The 21,789-nt window shown below is 43.9% G+C and overlaps 1 protein-coding gene across 1 annotated transcript in view; it reads right to left on the reverse strand.

Moving 5' to 3' along the window:
* Window positions 1–21,013, reverse strand: part of STK24 (serine/threonine kinase 24) — a 69,242-nt gene extending 48,229 nt beyond the window's left edge. Inside the window, exons 1-2 of the mRNA XM_011933814.1 lie at window positions 20,661–21,013; window positions 18,134–18,364 (exon numbers count right to left, since the gene is read on the reverse strand). Coding sequence (XP_011789204.1) covers window positions 18,134–18,364; window positions 20,661–20,738 — 309 coding nt within the window. The 5' untranslated portion in view covers window positions 20,739–21,013. The remainder of the gene's footprint in view (window positions 1–18,133; window positions 18,365–20,660) is intronic.
* Window positions 21,014–21,789: the final 776 nt, after the last annotated feature.

The raw sequence follows: 21,789 nt of genomic DNA on the forward strand, positions 1-21,789 counted from the left end.
AGCTCAGCTCCTGTGATGTGTGTGCTAGTGTTACTTTGTGTTTCCTAAGGAACAGGACATTCACAAATACCTTACAGCTTCTTTTCTCTCAAATCCCACTGCATCACTCAGAAAGCTATTTACTGGAAAACAAAACTGTTTAAAACATTAATATGCTATTTCAGAAACTGCCTTTTATTTAATGCTTCATGGTCCTTTGTCACTTCATCTAGTTTTAAAAAGAAACATTTTAAGAAATGCATTTCAACCACAGGAAATGAGCAGTAGGCCCACAGAAAGCTATTACTGACTACACTTAGCATCTCTGGACTTAAGTTCTTAACCATGTTTCCTAAGGATCTTCCCAAGCGTGTTGGCTGGAGAAGCTATTTAAAAGAAAGCTCTGCCATGGTCTTGATATGGAATTGAAATTTACCATTTAGAAAGGGGAGGGGTGTCCCACAATTAAATACTGTCAGGAAATGTTGCATATTAAACCTCCCTCAGAGAATCCCAAAAGCTCTGAGAATACTGTAACAGAAACCTGCTAAACCTGATACATCCAAACTCATGAGACCAGGTGGCACCTACTAACATCTCAAAGAATGGGACTCCTATGGAAACACAACCTTAGTTCAAACCTTCTCACCCCCGCCCCCCACCACTCCCGTGACCATCGGCTCACCAGTCAGTCTGAGACCCTTCTGCCGTGCCTCCTCCCACACCTCGCCCATTCCTTCCCCCATCCTCCCTCAACCCGTCCACAAGCCCAACTATGACAACAATTAGATTTAGCACACAGACAAGCGTCGGGTAGGCCCAACTTAATAAAACACAGTGTAAGTGATGTTCGTGGCAAATTTCATGATTCCAGAGACCCGGGAGAACACTGGAACGCTCACATTTTTTAATGACACACCTAGACTTTTAATGTCACACACCTCCATTTTCTTAAGTAGCCACATCTTTTTTTTACTACATCCGATGAGTAAAACATGCATGTCCATGTCACACTAACCAACACACATTCAAGTTACTGTTTACAACTCTGAAATGAGAATATAAGGGGGGGGGAAGGGAAACTACAACAGAGGGTTCCAATAATATTTATATCACATTATTCATACCTCTTATGTGTGGTTCCAAACTCTTTAGTCTCTAATTAAGCAAAGTGACTAAAAACAGTTCAGTTTTCAGGAACTGAAGTCGGGTTCGCTTGCACAGACTACTCACTGTGGAGTCACAGGAGTGGCCTGTGGGGTGGAGCAACGCCAGCAGGGGAGCCGCCCTGAACCTGCACGCTCCCTCCTCACAGAGCTGTGGTGTGCTCCAGGCAGGCACTGTGCATGGCCCAATCCTCCTCTTCCTTGGCCAGCCAGGGGTGGGGCGGGGGCCAGGAGCACTGGGGCAGCCAAGAGAGACTCCAGTAGAGAACCCCAGGAACTGAGGAGGCTGCAACCTACCTCTGTCAAACTTTTAGAACATGAATTTTTCAAGTGAAAATTCTGATTTCCCCCCAGTTTAGGAGCAGAAAACCACCTTATCTGAATAATAAACTACAAAAATTAGGTACATGATAGAATCGATTGGCAGAATACAATTCAAAATAAGTTATCTGTATCAAAACAGCTCATGCACCCCATAAATATATACACCTACTATGTACCCACAAAAATTAAAAACATTTAAGTAAAAAATTTAAAAATAAAAAATTTTTAAAAATAAAGTCAGTTATCTGACATTGGCCAATCCTCATGTATCATCTCTATGGTGAGATAAGCACAGTAAGCAGCTGCCCTAAACCTGTCTGCTCTCCAACATGGCCCAAGGTCCCCATTTGGCTTTCCCTTGTTGCTCTATCAGTTTGGTACCTTTATTAAGAAATTTTCCTAGTATCTCCTTAAATTTCCCCCAACTCCTCGCCCTCTGTCCCAGGGTGCTGCTGTGGGTGTTCCTGCAGAGTCCCCTATGCCAATGGAGGGTCCTCTCTTTAAGCTGCTGCCCCAGCTCTCCAACCCTAAGCCAGCAGAAAACTCTAAAAACCGATCCAAGAAGCTATTGCCCCGTCTTACTCTGCCCCAACCCTGGCCTCCTGGGGCCTCTTGTCCTGAATGGTTCCCTCTCCTCTATTCCCAAAGCACAACTCTGCCCTGATCATCCAAGCACTTACTCAGTGTGGCAACTGCCTGGTTATCTGTCTCTCTCCCTCACCACACCAAAGAAGTTCTGGGTGCAGGGCCACATCTGCTATGTTCCTATCTGCGTTCCTGGCCCGAAGCAGAGCAGCTGGGTCCAGTAAACATAGGAATCAATGAGTTGATAAAAGATGGGGCAGGAGGAAAAGACTGACACCTTACTCTGGGTCTTAAAGCCCTAGAAACAGGGTCTTAGGATCAAGTAGGAATAAAGACCTTTGGACACAAAATGACTTCCACGGTCATAAGGAAGTTGCCACAGTGTTAGGAGGTGGGGCCTTACAAGAGGTACTTGAGTCATAAGGACAGAGCCCTCATGAATGTATTAACGTGGTGACTTCAGGAACAGGTTCGTTATCGTGAGAGTGGGTTGTTATACAGCAAGTCCTGTCTCTGGTGCCTTTCTCTTTCGCACGAGCTTGCTTGCTCTTCCCGCCACGTCATGACACAGGAAGAAGGCCCTCGCCAGATTCCAGCACCATGCTCTTGGACTTTCCAGCCTCCAGAACTGTGAAAAATACATTTCTCTATAAATCACCCAGTCTATGGTAAGTACCCAGTCTTTCTGTTATAACAACAGAAAGCTAAGACACAAAATATGCTACTGGAGGGAGAAGATGGCACTGGGAATCCTAATTTCTTTGGATATGTGAAATTCCATTTACAATTTTAAAAAGGAAACACCTGAGAGGACTACTACCTGTGAGGAAAGACACTTCAGATTTTCAGGTAATTAAGGGCTCATACATCCCATGCGGAATATATTAGAAACACTTTCCATGTGTTGTTTTTTTTTTTTCCCTAGTATATTAAAACTGACCACCAACCAGTTAAATGTGCTCTAGGGGCTCCAGGCATAAACCCAACTGCCAAACAAATACAGTTTTCAATAGGAGATCCCAATTTACCAAAAGAGTGTTTTTTAAAAAACAAGTTAAAGATGAACACAACTCCGCACACCTGTGGCACATTCAGTAGGGTGTTACCCAACACTTACACGCACTCAAAGATGGTAGCAGAAACTCAGAGACTAAGACTGTGCTTGCTGCTTTGTCACCAGCCATGCCAACAGATCAGTTTTAATTTCCCAAATAGAAAATGAGGGCAGAAACCTGATTAAATCCAAAAAAAAAAAAAAAGTAATACCAAATTTGGTACATTACTAAACCAAGAGCTGAAGCTAGAATTCATTTGGTAACCTTGAGTTTACGACCTCCTGGCAGCAAGTGAAAGTTCATTGCTGATATGGCTGCCTCACATTAACGTGGCTGCTGCTCGTTCACACAGTCCTTGAAATAAAGGGCAACAGTAAGGACTCCGGACAGCTTCACGTTCCCCTTGGAAAGTCAGCACGCCAGTGGGAGATGTGGAAAGGAGAAGCACACGTAAGAACCAGGAATGACCTTCCTGATACAGCCACACTAGGCAGAGCCTTACAAGGGCACTGCTTCCAAGTGTGACTGTGAGCTTAAAATATCCTTAGAAGTCACAAAGATAATCTTAAAGGGTAGGAATGAGAGACAAAAAAAAAGTTACCATTGAAGATTTTTCCTTTTTTAAAACTGCACTAACTGTCATAAAGGAAATGTTCAGAGAGATTTGATTGTCCCCAAGAACATGCCACGACTCCCGCTGACCACAGCAACCAGCCACAAACACTGCAGCTGCCCCGCACAGTCCCGCATCTGCCTACAGAAGCCACCCACGCCGAATCTGCCTCCACCTCCCACAGCTGCGATGGCCAAACACACTCACTGTCCTCATTACTGTCCCAAAGGGAGATGTGAGGTCTATCGAGAAAGACAGAAAGATCACATTTGGGTTAAAATCGACTTATCCCAGCAGCCATTCCTTAGCTTCCAAAGATATTTTTACTTCTAAACAGTAAAAGTGAAAGTTCATTCCTAGCAGATTTTCCCAAGCACACAAATGAAAATTTCTCTTCTCTCAAACCCTGCAGCCTAACTTAACTGAAGACAGAAAAACTTTAAAACAACACACACACACACACACACACTTGCTCTGATACATCCATCCCTTTAGTAACAAAAGAACAGAGCAGGAGGAAGTAGAGTTTCTGTCACCAACAGTCAAGCCTGTCCAAGGTTGCAATTGATTTTCCAGTCTGTAGCTTTTTTCTGGGAAAATGCAGATTTCCTTCCCTGGGTCAGGATCTGGAATAATACCTTCTAGAAAAGTCTGAGCTTCGCCTCTGAAACACTAGCACCAGACTCAGGTCGGGGTGACTGCCACAGTGGTTAACAGCAACCCCGCTGTTAAACCTCCTTTAACGTAAGAAGGGAAACAGACTCTTTCAACTTGTCCCCAAATGACAACAGTGGTTCATGGTGAGAACGAAGCCTACTGTGTGGTGAGGGGCAGAAACAAAGCTCTGGAGTCGTCCGTGACTATCCAAACAGCACTATCTCAGGGGAACTCCGTCCTCAACCACGAGGAAGCTGCTAGAGCTTGCTTTCTCTCCACTCATTTCTAAGCCCAGGAGAGGAAAGGCTATCTTTCACCTGAGGTGGATGATCCCTACTCTTGGCTGGAAGCGAGAAACAGCCTCCAGTACTCCATCCACATGTGCACAAGGTGTGGATGGAGGCAGGTTCGGGCCGATGAGGAAGGTGCATATCTGTCTGGGCAATGCTGACAGAGCAGCTTACCTCCGTGGGAGTCTGTCGATGTCAGAGTCATGTGCCCACTGTCCATCGGGCTGCCATCCCTTTGAGGAGAGGGAGACACTGATGGGAACCAAAGGATCTTCTAAAGGCAAGTTCTTACCGCAAGCTGGCCCCAAGGTCCCTGCAATCAAAGAAATCATTGTGGTTTTGCATTTGGCACATTTATGCCCCCTTTCTTCTAGGGACAAGTCTGTCAGCCTCTGAACACGATCTCAACTTTCAAAAGGAAAAGTGTCCGGAAACACAGATCCACCAAGGTATAAAAGAGACAGGAGAAAGGCTTCATGCCACACCTCAGCATAGACAGCAAACATAATAGTAATTCCTTCTCAAAAAAGAGCTGTAGATCCACTGTTACTGTTAATGAACCAATGTTTTCCACTAAACATTTCAACTTAAGCCAACTCCACCTCATCACACTTGTTGGAAATATATGATCAATAATGACTCCAAAATTCATGTGCCATACTACACCAGCCTTGGCTGGAAGCAAGAGCAGAAGCGTGTATGTAAATGAAGACTGCAGATTATTAGCTTCTGTAAGCACTGGTTTATAATCAACCTTGTCATTGACCTATCTCCACTGATTCCACTTATAATGACAGGGAAAAGTCATTAGATCCAACTGAAGCATATAATCAGAAAGCCAATCTCATACTAAGCCAACCAAAAATAATCAAAATTCTGTAAACTAACTTGAGTACCTAATCCAGTGCAACAATGCTTGGACTCTTAACAGGTTATGTAAATTCCTTTCTGCAATTCCATCTGCAGTAACCAACAGCCACGCAATGTCAAAACATCAATACTTCCTAACTAACTGCACAGCTAGCAAAAGTATTTATGTATGTTCTCTTATATATCATCATTTCCTTGAAAAAATCTGCTTTTCCCGGGACAAAGAAATGCCTGCAGATACTTGATCCTTATCACTACAGAAATGTGAATAATGGAAATTGAATACTGTTAACAGTTATCTGTGTATCAGACACACAAAGGAAGACAAAAAAATCTTTTCATGAAGAGTTTTCTGAGAGTTATCTGTGTTTTAAAAGTTTGATTCAAATATATGTTTTAGATAGCCAATCAAAAAAGGAGGAGAAAAAGATCACCTACAAATTAATTTACTTCTCTAAAGATGAACTGCCACAGACAAAAGGACTCGCTGAAACACCAGGAAGTTTCAGGTCTAGTAGGTTTTCAAAAGGCAAAAATCTAAACCCGTCACCACTCCAGAAACGACCAGGAACTAACTCCAACACATCAGTCAATTCTCTAGAGCCCAGTGGGTCTGAACTGTCAGACAAAAAGAGCAAAGTTCCCACGGACCTGCGCTAGGATGCAAAGGTGACAAGGAAATAAAATACAGATCGTCAGGAAGGATACAGCTTTTCGGACAGCTGGATTCCTAATAACCAGAACGGCTGCAACAAGAATGTATGTAATCACCGCCCGGTTTCATAGGCGACCATGACCATCCACAGGTGAGGAACACAGCAGTGTTAACAAAGGAAGGTGCAGGACCACAAAACCAAAACGAGGCTCCTGGCAGCAGCTGATGGGAGCACAGGAGGGGAGGACAAGGACTGCCCTGCTGAGCTCACAGGGCGATGTCTCCGGCAGTTGAAGCAGCTCCTCCATTATCATCCACACAGAGCAATTTCCCACCTATACACAAAGGACAGACTTCTGGACCCTGGCTAAGCTTCTGGATCTATGTCAAAGTGGGGCATAGCTACTGGCACCAATTCAAATTCAATCATTTAATATATATGAGTACAGAGGTGAGCATTGGTGAAGCACTGAAAATGGACTAAAACCATGGACACGTGTAAGGCAAGAATTTTTCCAGTTGAACTACCCAATAAATAAGGTGGCAGTGAGTAAGAATTCAACACCAGGACAAATGCGGTCTTTTGAAGATGTTATCTAATACTCTCAGATTCCAGGCAAGTGTGAAACGGTGACCCTGGGCCAGGAGCCCGCAGGCCCCCATCTTTCTAATTTGCTCAGGCTTTCAGGGGGACCCCACTGGCTACATGCAAAGGGCGTGCTGACCTGCGAGCAGAGGCCTGAGTGCAAAGGACAGCGCTGGTCAACACTAGGCCTCCGTAAACGCGCAGCAAGGATGCCTCCAGCAAGCCAGTACCACTGTGTCCGCTCCACCGATACCCTCTTCTCCCTTCTTTGACTTTGTAAAATGGCTGAACTACTGAATAAATACCTGAAATACCCTCTGTAGAAGGAGAACACACCACCGGAGAGAGGGAATCCAGTAAGAAAATGGGAGAGAAGAACGTAAGAGGACAGCCATCAGGTGCAGGGAAGCTAACCGTAGACCAGGAATGAGGAACCTCTGGCCCTAAATCCCAGCTCAACAGCCAAAGGGCTGAAAGCTTTGAAAGCCTGAGCAAATTAGCAAGACAGTGGCCTGCAGGCTCCCAGCCCAGGGCCACCGTCTCACACTTGCCTGGAATCTGAGAGTATTTGTCCTAGTGTTGACAGCAGGAGAAAACAAAATCGCTCAGCTTCTCTGGGCCACAGTTTTCTAGCCTACAGAATAAAGACAACGGCTAGGCACCTCCAAAGGCCCTTCCAGCTCTAATCATCTTTGGCTCTGATTTCTCTGACTTTACACAAGGAATACTGTATCTTAGGGCCAGCTGAGTCAAATCAATTACAGACTGCAACTAACTTAAAAGACAAGTATGCCCAGTCGCTGCAGATGAGGAAACAGATCCCAAAATTAGACTACCACACTCCCTGGATTCATTCCCAGCCAGGACGGGATATCCTGAGGCAGGTCTCCAGGTCTCCGGACCTCCAGAGCACAGAATCAGGAGGGCAGGAGAAGAACAGAAACATGATGGTAGAGGCAGCCTCCCCTCTAACTAGGTCTTGTCTCTAGCTTCTTTTATGATACTTTCCAAAAGCCCACTGCAGATCTCTTCCCCCAACCCTAAAACCTCTATTCCAAGTCAAGCTCAAGCGGTGTTATCGCATAAATCCACAAGGCCCAAAATGCAAGCGGGAAAGTACCAAAGGAGAATTCAAACACCAATGCATAACAAGTGTCTGACATTACAATAAACTCAAAAATATAAAGAACCACGTAGCCTGCAACGACAGTCCAAGCTACCCAGAATTCTTCCTCCTCCTCACTGTTTCTTGCTACTTTAAACACTAAAATGTAAAAGTCTAAATTAGAAAGCTAATAGAAGAAAAATAAATATATTTATAACCTATGTGAAGCTGATGTACTTCTTACACAGGATCCCGAAAGAAGAAATCATAAGGTGAAAAACTGATGGATTAACTACATCAAAATCAAGGATATTTTTTCCCAACAGAGGACGCTTCAAAGTTAAAAGTAGTGTGATCAAGTCAGAGAACACACCTGTGGTATCAAAAACCAACATTAAGAGACAAGAAACATAATAGGAAATTTCACAGAAGACTGAGTATTTAAAAAAACAGCAAGAGTATTTGCCTACAAGTAAACCACCAGCCTTTCATGGTCAGCAGAAAACAATGCCAATTTAAATGCAACTTACCACGAGCCCCGCGCTTGAGAGTGGAAATGCTACTTTCTGTTGGGATTTCTGTTGGGACAGAAGATGAGATCTTCTTGGTAAACTTATTGCTACTGTCGGGGAAAGTGAGGGTGGAAGGAACAAGGGGTATTTTAAAGGGGCCAGGGGCATGTGTGTGTACAGTTTCTGGTTGCATGCCATACAAGCTATGGCAGAGAGAAAAAAGCACTTTCCCCTAACTCTCAGACAAAGTGGTCTTAAATCAGAATGAGTTAACTTTGTAACAAACTCACAAACTAACCTTCAGGACCACACCTCATATTTTATTCCCATGAAGCTCCCACTTAAAACAACTCACACCTTCTCTGCTTTGCAGTCCATTCTTCAGCTTTGCCAATTTCAAAGCTGTTTCATCGGATCTCAAAGGGATGATCAAGCTTCAGGAATCTGACTAGCGCTGGTGAGACTCACAAGAGCCCCTGTTCACAGACTAGAAATAATTTGTAATGAATTAATTTGTAATGTGGTTACCAGGCCGAAACATATAGTTTTGGGCACGCTTTTTTAGTTTCATGATACTTCATGAGCCTAATTATGAGAAAATTATTTCCTGACTAGAAAATTGCATTGCAAGAAAGGGAATTTGATAATCACATGTAATAAACACATTAAACTATAGAAAACTTCACAGGAGATATGAATTCAACAGAATAATCATAATGGTTAAGAACATATATAAATAGAAGCTCAAAGTTATGATTAACAGAAATGGAAATAAACATAAAATACTGTGTAACAGCTAAAAGATTGGTGAAAGAAAGTTTTATAGTATCAATGGCAGGAATGTAGACAAACCATGCTCAACAAGTTAGCCATGATTAGCCATGAGGGAAATGCATGTGAAAACCATGATACTGCTTAATATAATGTAAAACAAACGAGGGGAAATTGAAACCTTCATTCAGTACCATGAGAACATAAGCCACTACTGAAAAGAGTCTCAACAGTTCCTCAAAAACAAACAAAAAAAAAACCCAGTTCCTCAGAAGGTTAAACATAAACTTTGCATATTACAGTAAATTCTTCAAATTTTATGTTGTCTTGGCACCCATTTTGAATGCCAAGTTTAACTTTCTCAAACCAGAAGCAGGGCTTAGTCACCCTTGACACGGCCTCCAGTTCCAGACCACACCCAAAAGGCCCAGCTCTCTGGCCAAGATAAGAACTTAGAGGCATCTCCTACACCCAGCAGACTGAGCTCCCAGTGTTCCATCTGCTTCCTTTAAACAGACTGCTCAGGCCTGCCCGAGAACTTACAGAGCTCCACGCCCTGTTCCCTCTTATGTTATGCATCCTGCCAGTTGTGTGCTCACACACACACTCTCTCTCTCTCTCTGTTTCTCTCGCTCTCTCTCTGCCTGACTCTTCATTCCTGCCTCGTGTAACCCAGGACAGAGGACTGTCCTCCTGGCCCAGAATATGTAAGTAATAAGTCTTTGAACTTGGGATTTGACCACGACATATTATATGTAATATCAAAATATCACATGTACCTCAGATATCTGTACAATTATTATGTAGCCACTTTTCAAAAGCATCTTCTAAAAAATATCTTTGAACTTGCTTCCTGTTGTGATGGTGCATAGACTCTGCACCCTCCATCTGAAGAACCAACCACATTACCCCAGGTCACGTGGGGGCACACAAGGTTGGACTCCTAGCACCAGAATGATGGCCAGGAGGTCAGACAAGACCACAGGGGTGTCTGTCAGTATAAACAAGTTTCCTGAATCTGGACTCAAGACTACAATGCATGAGCCCATCCACCAGGTAAAAGTAGCATCCTGTGAAAGGCACATGGTCATCACCCACATCCAACTGCCTTTCAGTTCCCCTTAGGGAAGAGTCACTAACTACTCTGATACTGGAACCCCAATTTAGATGGGGGCTCCCAAAATACATTTGACCCAATAACCCCACTCCCGAGTAATACATCCAAAACAAAGGAAAACATATCCACACAAAAACTTGTACACAAATGTTCATAGGAACAGTATTCATAATAGCCAAAAAATAAAAACCCAAATATCCATCATCTGACAAATAGATAACAAAATGTGGTCTATCCATACAATGGAATATTATTCAGCAATAAAAAGAAGCGATGGACACAAGCTACAACAGAACCCTTGAAAACATACCGAGTGAAAAAACCAGACACAACAGAACACATATTCTATGACCACACTTACATGAGGTGTCCAGAATATGCAAAACTAGAGAGACAGAAAACAGATCCGTGGTTGCCAGGGCAGGGGAATTTCAGAAGAAATGGGAAGTGAATGACGACGGACAGAGTATCTTTCGGGAGTGATGAAAATGTTCTAAAATTGTGGTGATGGCTGCACCGCACTGTGATAGACCAGAAACTCTTGAATGGTATATTTTAAATGGGTGAATTGTATGCAAATTGTAGATCAGTAAAGGTTTTTATTTTTTTACTTAAAGACAGAAACAAACACCCGCTGCTAGCAGGAGTTTAGCTGGTAAGGCTATTCTGAACAACCACATGGTAGTCTTTTTTTCCTTACTAATAAAAGAGATAGACAGGGTCTCAACTCTGTTACCCAGGCTGGGGTTCAATGGCACAATCATAGCTCACTGCAGCCTTGAACACCTGGGCTCAAGTGATCCTCCCACCTCGGCTTTCCGAAGTGTTGGAATTACAGGGTGAGCCACCATGCCCGGCCCCATATTTCCACATGGTAGCATTTACCTAAAACGAATCTCCCACTCCAAAGTCTAGAGTACTGCATGGAAATAGCGTCATACGAAAAGATACTCAAAAATCATAAGCCATTAGGGAAATGCAAATGAAAACTACAATGAAATACCATTCCACACCTACTAAAATGGCAAACATGAAAATTACTGACACTATCCCAAATGCTGGTGGGGATGCAAAATTATACAGGCACTCTGGAAAATTAAACAGACATTAAATAGAAATCAAATACCTGTCCTACTCATAAGTATTTACTCTAGAGAAGTGAAAAACATGTTCGTACCAAGAAAGTGCATCAATATTCATAGCAACATGGTTCATAATCACCAAATTCTGGAAACACCCACACGTCCTTTGCTAGGTCAACCTGGTTACACATGCCATGGTGCCCTACCCAACAGTGAAAAGGAACAAACAAGTGACACACGCATGAACATGGACGGATCCCTCAGGCATGACAGTAACTGAAAAAAGCCACGAACAATAGAAGTGTGATTCCATCCATGGTGCTCCGGAAAAGCCAAAACGCTAAGGACAGATCGGTGACTGCCGGGGCGGGGGGATGCTTCAGGAATTCTTTGGAAGGTTAGCATTGTTCTGGTTCCTATGTGTGGTGGTGCTTATAAGAATCTATACATATGTTAAAACACACAGGACTATACATCCAAGAGTGAATTTTACTGTAATTTTTTTTTTTTTTTTTTTTGAGACAGTCTCTCTGTGTCACCCAGGCTGGAGTGCAGTGGGGCGATCTCAGCCTCCCAGGTTCAAGCGATTCTCGTGCCTCAGCCTCCCAATTAGCTGGGACTACAGGTGCATGCCACCACACCTGGCTAATTATTTTGTATTTTTAGTAGAGACGAGGTTTCCCCATGTTGGCCAGGCTGGTCTCAAACTCCTGACCTAAATGATCCAACCGCCTCAGCCTCACAAAGTGCTGGGATTACAGGCGTGAGCCACCGTGCCCGGCCTACAGTACATACATTTTTTAAAATGTTATGGGGAAAAATAAACCCATACACCATACACAAAACCATGTTTTATCTACTGAAGACACACAGATTAAAACAGAAAAGGATCTTACATAGGACGATGATGACGGTGCCATGAACTGCAAAATATGAAAAACTCAACTCTAATCTGAGGTCCACAAATAGAACAGGGAGAAAGAACTGCAACCAGAAAATGAGCAACAATTGACTTAGCAGAGTGAGTCATTGTATTGGCTAGGAAGGAATCCAAAGCTCAAAGAGGCTACTGCGAAGATCTCTGCTAAGCACTAAAAATATATGTCATGTCTACCAAGAAACAAAAACAAAACAAAAACCCTAAATGTACCCAAAATTAGTTTTTGCTCTTTTTTAATAAAAAAAAAAGGGGGGGGGAAGCAAGGTGCCGGTCCCTAACTTCTTTCTCCTTCATTAACACTACTCTAATCAACAAGGTCAAAATATAAAGCCAGATAAAATCTGACATTGGTCATTATCAGTTTGCTACAAAACATGCAAAAAACATGGGCAGGTGAGGACCTCCAGTCACACAGCCCCATTCCAGATGTAAATAATATCTCAGAGAATATTAACTTTGTGGAAAGAGTACAAGCATCCAAGGGAGAGTTACAAACATCCCATTAAGACTCAGCGAGGGAAGGGCTCCCTCTCATGTGTGGGGTCTTCTGCTCAACTGCGGAAAGCGGGGTTTATAACAAACACCAAACTTGCCGGGGTCACCACCAACACTTATGTAATCAGTCCCTGCCTCGAACCAGCTTCTGCAGCCCATCGGGGTCCACCTGCTGCCCCTTCTTACCTCAGAACAAAAGTAACCTAGAAAGTACCTCTGAGATACCACCCTTTCCAGGTGCTGTGTGAGCGTTCACAGCCTCGCGAGCAGAGGCAGGCTGGCCGGCCATGCAGGGTGGACACACTGCCCCGAGTATGGACATGCCCTTCTCACGGCGCTGGCAAATCCTGCACTGGGTGCTGCCACGGACATCATGGTAGGCACAGCCGTGGCCCCCGAGACCCTCCATCCAAACTGCCCTTTGGGATATTCCAAGAGTCCCAAACGTCAGCCCTAGAGATACCATTACTTATACCTATTTTCTGGGACAAAAGGTTCATTCCACACGGCGGTTTTTCCACAGCGGCACTGTGGACACTTGGGCTGGGTAATTCCCTGTGTGGGGCCGTCCTGTGCATGTGACAAGCATCCCTGGCCTCCACCCACACCCCAAAGTAGCGGCAGCCGAAACTTCTGCAGACACTGTCACCTGTGCCTTCAGTGAGTAAAGTCCATACGGGGCAGTGGCAGGAGGGACAGAGAGGTACACAGTGCTAGATCTAGGTGGCTCAGTTCTCTTCTCTGTTAAGAACACGGAAGCCCTTCAGACTGCACAAGAGCTTCTCCATATGGTGGAGTCTCAACTTTCTTTTTTTTTTTTTTTTTTTTTAAGACCTTGTACCTGATTTGCTTTGGTTAAACCAGTTTGATGTTTGAGAGAATAAATAATTTATCATAAAAGAAACTGATAAACCTTATTTTTAGCATGCTAACAATCTATTTTAAGACTTGTGAATTTTGAGTCTGGCACAGAAACTTAAAATTTCTTTAATAAGGGAAAATCATCATTTTCTAAAAATCTATTTGCCAGCACTTTACATACATGATCTAATCTTTATCGTAATCATGGAAGTATATCTGCATTTCCTCCAGAAAATCAGCGGCCCAAACGGCGACCAGTTGAGTACCTGTACTAGAATTTGAGACTACAATCTTGGCTATAACTAAAAGTGAATCTCAATATGGACACTGATAGGCTGGCAAGCTCCCCAAAACAAAACAAAACAAAACAAAAAAGATGCGATTTGTAAGTGCTGAAGGGAATGCACATTTGCAAATGGTGCACTGAGAAAAAACAGGTCAGAATCCTGTACACCATCCTGTTCTCTGTTACAATTGTATGTCTTCACTGCCTAATTAAAATACAAAACCAAAAATTCTCTCTCCCCTCCTGCACACTACCCCATAATCTACCCAAACCCACACACAGGCAGTTTCATTTGGACTTTGTGGATGGTACTTCAGTGGCAGAAAACTCCAGGGGTATAATGGCTGGGACATGGAGGATTCTGGTTAAGTATCCCAGCTGGTTTAATTTCCCAAAAAGTAAACACAAACTACAACGGGTGAAGTTTTTTCCACGGTCTGTGATCATCTTCAAGACCTTTCCAGGCCTCAGATCCATAACTATTTTAAAAAAAAAAAATCACTGTTGTATTGTTCCTTCTCCTCCCTAAATTCTAGTCCTTGTTTTTAATCTTTAGGGGAAACAAACATGCTACAAAGCAATTCTGTGACTTGATCACTGCTACTGCCAAAATTAACACCACTCACCAGATCCTTAGTAACGTTCAGAATATTTAGACCACTTATCTATTGTTTTAAATCTCTTTTTCTAGACTAGAGGAATGAACCAAAACCTAATTATGAGACCTGTGAACGCTAGCTACCCCAGCAATGAAGAAACCCGTTTCTGGTTATTTCTTCTTTGTCCTGGCCTGCTATATAAAAGTCCCTTAACACAGGGTGAAATCTCTCCAATCACCCTTAAAGAACTAAGAACATTAGCTCTGAACGCTACAGGGAGTGTTTTAAAATGACAATGAAAACTATACAGAGCACTATTTCCAGCTCTGTGGCAAAGACCCATTTGTCTTACAAATCCATTTAATCTGTATCCTACTTGACACTAGGACCACACTTTCTAAACCTACCAAGATGATGGAAGAATGGCCTCTGACTCAGGAGGGTCCTCTTCTGGGCCAAAGAATTTCATGACACTCCATTCCACAAGAATGGGCAGACAGAATTACAGGTCTGGATTCTTCTCCTGCTCAATTATAATAGTTAATTATTGTTTAGAAGAGCAGTTCATGATGTGTGTAGCCAAATAAGACAATTGTCCTACACATGGCTTTAAAATCTGGGCCAACTTTCCACAATGGCCATGTTCTTCCAGGCATTCTTGTGGCAGATATTCCCTAAAGGACAATCTGCTTAGTAAAATACAGAGAGCACACTGGATGAAGTATGAACACTCTTCCACCTGCCCGGAGGCCATCAGCACCTGAAGGCCACTCCCCGAGCTATTCCACTTCCTACACAGATGAAGCGACTTTGAAAAGGCCAGCCTACCATGCATACAGCCTGTGTCCTCTCTCCACGAAGCACACGATTCAGTGACATTTCTTAGCCTCCCCTGGGTCAGGTGTGGTCATGTGGCTCAGATTTGGCCAGGAGAACAGGAACAGAAATCATGTGCCCTACGTCCAGGCCTGGGCACATAAAAACTTCCCACACGTGAGCCTCCATTTCTCCCCCAACGCTGACTTATGGCAGCTGAGCACAGTCACTTGTCAAGATGAAAGAATAATAAGATAAAAGGAACCCGGGTTCCTGAATCAGTGTCTGAAGGAAAACAGCCCACGGATCAGGGCAACCAGTGAGGAAGAGATACATTTCTATCACGTACGAGTCGTTATACATTTAAGGAGCTTACTACGGCAGTTGGTGTTATGATAACTAAACAAGATACAGGGGCAAACTTAGATCAAGGTTAGGCTGATCTGGAACCTAGTGTTCTAGAATTAGCAACTCAGGCAAGAACAGGACCTGTTGGATGGAATCTCTACATACGTGCAGATATGTACTGTGGCCACAATAAAGCAATCTGTTCCAGCATGCAGTAAAAATTGTGCTAAGGAGCTGAGGTTGAAGAAGATGTTTTGAATCAGTGATCCTTAATTTCCACAGTTAAATATTAGCTGGTATAAATCGCCAAGTATTTGTCAAAACCATAATAATAATTCATATTATTCCTTTGCCAAAACCATAATAATAATTCATATTAAAATACAACATCAGCAAACCACATGAAATTCAACGCTGAATTTACTAGAACACTACTGCTGAAGTCATTTCACAGGGAATAGTAGGCAGCACAGTGAACAGAGTCCAAACTGAGTTTCTTTAGCTGTTTGTTTTCAAGCGAAATTTAACATCGAAGCCAGGCGCAGTGGCTCATGCCTGTAATCCCAGCACTTTGGGAGGCTGAGGTGGGTGGATCACCTGAGGTCAGAAGTTCAAGACCAGCCTGGCCAACATGGTGAAACTCCCTACTAAAAATACAAAAATCAGCCAGGCATGGTGGTGAGTGCCTGTAATCCCAGCTACTCAGGAGGCTGAGGCAGGAACCGCTTGAACCCAGGAGGCGGAGGGGGCAGTGAGCTGAGATCACGCCACTGCACTCCAGTCTGGGTTACAGTGTGACTCCATCTCATTAAAAAAAAAAAAAAGAAAAAAAGATATTTAACATCAAGAAGACGCTGGCATTCCCCCACGGAAGTCACACGTGTAGTGCTTTCCTTTTTGCTGTGTCAAGCCCCAAACTGGGTGCCCTATCACAGCAACATTTGCTCTTTTTGTTGGCATTCTTCCTCCATTCTTTGGTCCTGGTTTTCTTGGTTCAACCTCAATGGATACCTTCACTGCAAACTACCTTCATTCCAGGGTAATTTAAGAGATGAGGTATGAATAAATGCTACCAAGGAAGGAAAATACTCATTAAGTACCTACTACATGTCAGGTACTTTCACATACTTAATTCCGTTTTATCTTTGTAACATACGATATCTATCATAATTTTCCATTTTGCAAACAAGAAAGTAGAGAAGTTATAAAAAATAACGAAAACTCACTCAAGGCCACACACCAAAGTAAATGACAACAAGATTCAAGTCCTGTGACGCCTGACTCCAAAACTCTTTCCATTTCAAAATGCTACATTTGACCTATAACATACTGCCGTCCTTTACACAAGGGATTAAAAAAGAGATCACTGCTCAATTTTGATTTCCTTTACATACCCATTTTAGTAAATCAGTGTTGTCCATCCTCTGCCTTATACCTTATTATATTTCTACAAAAGCAAAACCTACACGCTCCCTTCTGACATCAGAGCAGCTTACAAGTTGTAACTTAGAGATTTTAGAGGGTAAGGCCAAGAGAGGAAGACGCCTAGCCCAAATTATCCAGGTTTATCGCTGCCTCCCCTGGAAAATCGTCCTTTCTTTCTTCATAGTTCTGTATTCCATAATAATTATTTCAGAGCATATTTTTTCACCAATTCTTATGATTTCTAAAACCCCATTTTAAAGGTTACAACATTTTTAAGTTCACTGAAACGGGTATATGTCGAGGAACTTGAAACACAAGGAACAGTCATAAGCCTTCTTAGTGTTGTAACAGGATTGTTCTCAAATGGTAAAATGGTTCCACGCAGGATCAGAAAAACATTTTTAATACTATTTTTAATACTATTTAATACTATTCTTTCCCACTTAAAGAACGGAGTGGCAGTCCAGGACAATTTTTGCATATTATAACTACCATTTTATTTAAGTAATTACTAATTTACCTAGCATTCTTAAGTCAAGTGTGGATAAGCTAGCTAACTAACCAACACCATCAATTCTCAGCAGCAGTTCTTAACAGCATTAAATTAAACCACAGCTGGTAACAGAATATAAAAAGATTAACATTCTTGAGTTGGTACGAGTTTTTAATACTAATCATAAGCAGTCCTAAAATTACATGAATAACTGTTATAATAACTTAATAAGAAGCAGTTTTTATGACAAAGTCCCACTCAGAAAGACTCTTTCTTGTTCAAAAGAGAATTATAACATCAAACACTTTCACCACAAATACTTCTATAGGTGACATTTGAGATGACAGAACCATTGAAGCCAGGTTCTTTTGATCACGAAGGTCAAAACGTTTCTCCTTGCTCTGAAACCTGCTGTGTTGTATCTTATCAGAGTCCTTCCCATCCCCTGCTCACACCTCAGCCAAGTGCTGCAGAACGGAAAACCACGTTATTTTAAGCCTTACCTTCAGATAGGATCCATAATATTTGGTTACATATGGACTGTCACACTGACTCAGCACTGTGATTTCTTGTTGAATGTCCTCTATCTCATCTTCAGCTTCTTCCAGATCAATGATCTTTATGGCAACCACTTTCTGAGTCCGATTGTCAATGCCTTTGAACACCTCGCCAAAGGAGCCCTTCCCAATTTTCTCTAGTTTTGTAAAAAGCTCTTCTGGATCTGCCTTTAGGTTCTGTAGAGAGAAGGAAGAGAAAAGGGAAACTTCAGTCCCTCACAGCACCACAACTCCTTTGTCATTTTATATGTAATGTTATAGACCACACAATGTTCCAGGGACTCATCTATTTTCTGTGTCCAGCCATCAGGCTGGTGGTGACCACAGCTCTGCAGGTTCAGGGAGTAAGATTCCTAGGTCTCACCTACACACGCGCATCAGACTATGAAAGAGAACAAGCGTGCACCAAGAACAATTATCCAGCTAGATTAGAAAACATGGAAAAGATGCCAACTCTTATATAATGAGGGTAAATTAAAATCTAAGCTTATTTGAACATGTTAGGATACATAGATTTATTGAAAAATCACTCGTCTAAGCAAAAATTCACTTTTCTCCCTACTCAATCCCCAAAAGTTCCTGAATTCAAATGTATTTTTACTAAAATGTTAACCAGCTGTATCACAGAATAGAAAAAAATGTATACCATAAGTATGCATCTTCATGAATAGTACTGCCTTCACCAAAACGATAACAATCTAACCAGATTCCAGAAAACAATAAGCAGCCTGTTTTCTTTTGTCACATAAATGCTGTACCCTGGAAACAGCCTCTAAAAGCTCTTAACCACCTGATTAGTTACACATACATAGGTAGTATACATTTCCAAGAAGGCTGGCTGTCAGAGTTCAAGCTCTCATCCTAACAGCTGCACGGTACAGAGTCGTGTGAACAGCTGAGTTCTCAAAGGGGGCAGTAACCTGTCATCCACAGGGCCTGTCAGGAAACTGAGAAGCGATCCTGACGTTTAGCAAGGCAAGACAGGGACGCTGCACATCTCCCCACAAATAACTGCACAGCCCAAAATGCCAATGGCACCCTGGTGACAAGCAATAGCCTGGAACCCCACAGAGCAAGGAAGGACTCTAAGAACTGCCACCACTGCAGACACATCTTCCCTCAGAAATGGTCCATAGGAGGAAGAGAATGCCAGAACAACCCTCCAAATCTGTCAGTCCTTTGAAGAAGCTGAACTACTAGGGAAAGTAACAAGCGCAGGGAGGAGAGGGAGGCCTGAGAAGGAGGTAAAGAGAAGGAGGAGAAGAAAGATGACACCGAAGAGGGTATTCACAGAGCAGTGCATGTGAGGTGGGTCACACACACAGCACTATGGCAACTGCAGTGCATCATGAGTGAGGCCAGCCTTGGGGACCATCAAGGGCTATCCAGCCACAGCTCTCCAAGGTGAGACACACTGAGTTCCGAGCAGCTACTCTCCAAGAGAACTGCTGAAAGCCAGTCAGCCCATTTCTGGTTTGCAGGCCTTACTGTGCTACAGCGTGTCCACCACGGCAACGACGCACATGTCACGGCAATGACACATGAGCCGATAGCCACAGTGACCTCCTGCACACAGGGGAGCAGTGCCCCTGTCCCATGTTGGTTTGAGGCTGCACATCAAACAATGCAAAAGCTCACAAAACCCACCAACCATCTTAGTACAAAATGAAGCAAGTAAGGCTTGTGTGCTGGACATGTACCCAGTGGGAAACGCATCCCCGGGTTCCCAAGAGAGCAGGACAGGCCAGAGGCCAGGCACTGAGCGCTCGGCCCACACCGGAAGGTCATGGCCAGCGTAATCCGAGATCTAACGAGCTGCCAGGGATTACAAGGACTACAGTTTTAGCCATGATCCCCTTTGGCTCCTAAAAAGCTACACAAACGTCCGTTGTGTTAAAAATGACACTATCTATCCAACTTCGCTTCCACTTAAAGCACTGCACTAAACATTTCAATTGGGTGATTAATCGAGAGGCGTTTTAATTTTTTTTCCTGAACAATTGCTAAACTGTTTTCAGTTTACATTTCAAACATCTTAAGACAGTCATACTTAGGAGGAAGCCTGGCTGTGGGGTTTTAAAAAACACAGTCCAGGACCCCTGAGTTTACCAAGATAGTCAATGACCCACAGTCAGAGCCCAGGATAATTTCCTCAAGTGAAGACTGTTTTCGGAGCTAGTGAGCAGCCCTACAATATCCTCCTCTTCCTATTTTCAAGCTTGTCAATACCCCAGTTGAGTATCACCAGTCACTTTTGGGAATCCCACAGAATGCCCGGGTGGGTACCTCCCATCTGACTCACCCTGCACGCGGCCTTGAGCCTGCACCTCCACCTCCTCTAACACAAGCTGCTAGGATGAGAAGCTTTTGGGGATGCGGGGGAAGCAGCGCTCATCTCCTTTTTTAGCTATAATAAAACATACCCCGTTTTCGGCAGCTACTATCTTCGCTGCTTTCATGCCCTCTCCCTTACCGTGCTCCCTCCAGGATGAGGTAGGGTAGCCCTCCTTTTACTCAAGGCCAGCCCCCAAAGCTGGGCTCTGGAGTCCATCCTTCTCTCCTCCAGGATATGGCTTCGTCAGTAAACCCCTTCTCGGCTCCTTCTTCCATTCACCCCTCTCTGCTGGCTCTCTGCCCTTGGCAACATGCTCCAGTTTCTCCCATTTAAAACAAACGACAGCACCCTCCCTAACCCATAAGCCCTCCTCCTCCACTCTCTCCTTCCCCTGGAGTCCCGTCAAAGTCATCTGGACCTGCCTGGTCCTCCCCACCACTGCAGCCTGGCTCCGCTCTGGCTCCGGTCACCAGTGCTGCAGTGTCGTGTCTGAGCCTCCTCAACCACGCCCTCCCCCTCCTCTGGGTAACTTTCCAGTCCTTTAACATCCACAGACCTGCTCCCGCTGGCTTCTTCCAGTCCCCCTAGTTCCAGAAAGATCTTCACAGAGATTCCACCTTGACCCCACCTTGTCTGGCCCTTACTCCAGGTCCCAGCCTGGGCCTCTACTACTCCTCCCCATGGGTGCCCAGTAGTTTCAGGGTCTGGGGCCCTCGTTTCCCAAACCTGGGACATCTGACATTCTTGCATAAATATATGGGATTTCAGAAGAGAACAAGGTGAATAACCCATGTTTTTAAAACACCCCGATGGATTCTGGTCAATCACCACCTTGAAGGAAAGGCTGTGATCAAGACTCATGTACATAACAGCTTTCAAAGCGCTAGCTCAGGCCTGCCTTCTGAACAGGAACCCCCCGGACCAGCTGCTTCCCAGGCATTGTCTCTTTCTACCCAGACATCTCAAGCTCAACATGTATGCATGGAATTCGCCGCTTCCCCTGCTGGACTGTCGTCCCACAGTCGCCCTCTGCTCTGCGCTGTCTCCTTTGCTCAGCTGCAGGCTGAGGAGTCAGGGGCTGTGTCTCACGCACCTCTACACCCCTGTGCCCGCGTATAACGAGTGGCATGGGACTGTGGTCAGTAAATGTCCCCTGAGCAATAAGAAAACCCCAGACTCGGCCGGGCGCGGTGGCTCAAGCCTGTAATCCCAGCACTTTGGGAGGCCGAGACGGGTGGATCACGAGGTCAGGAGATCGAGACCATCA

The sequence above is a fragment of the Colobus angolensis genome, unplaced genomic scaffold, assembly GCF_000951035.1.
Source record: "Colobus angolensis palliatus isolate OR3802 unplaced genomic scaffold, Cang.pa_1.0 Scaffold13, whole genome shotgun sequence".
In the NCBI taxonomy this organism is placed as follows: Eukaryota; Metazoa; Chordata; class Mammalia; order Primates; family Cercopithecidae; genus Colobus; species Colobus angolensis.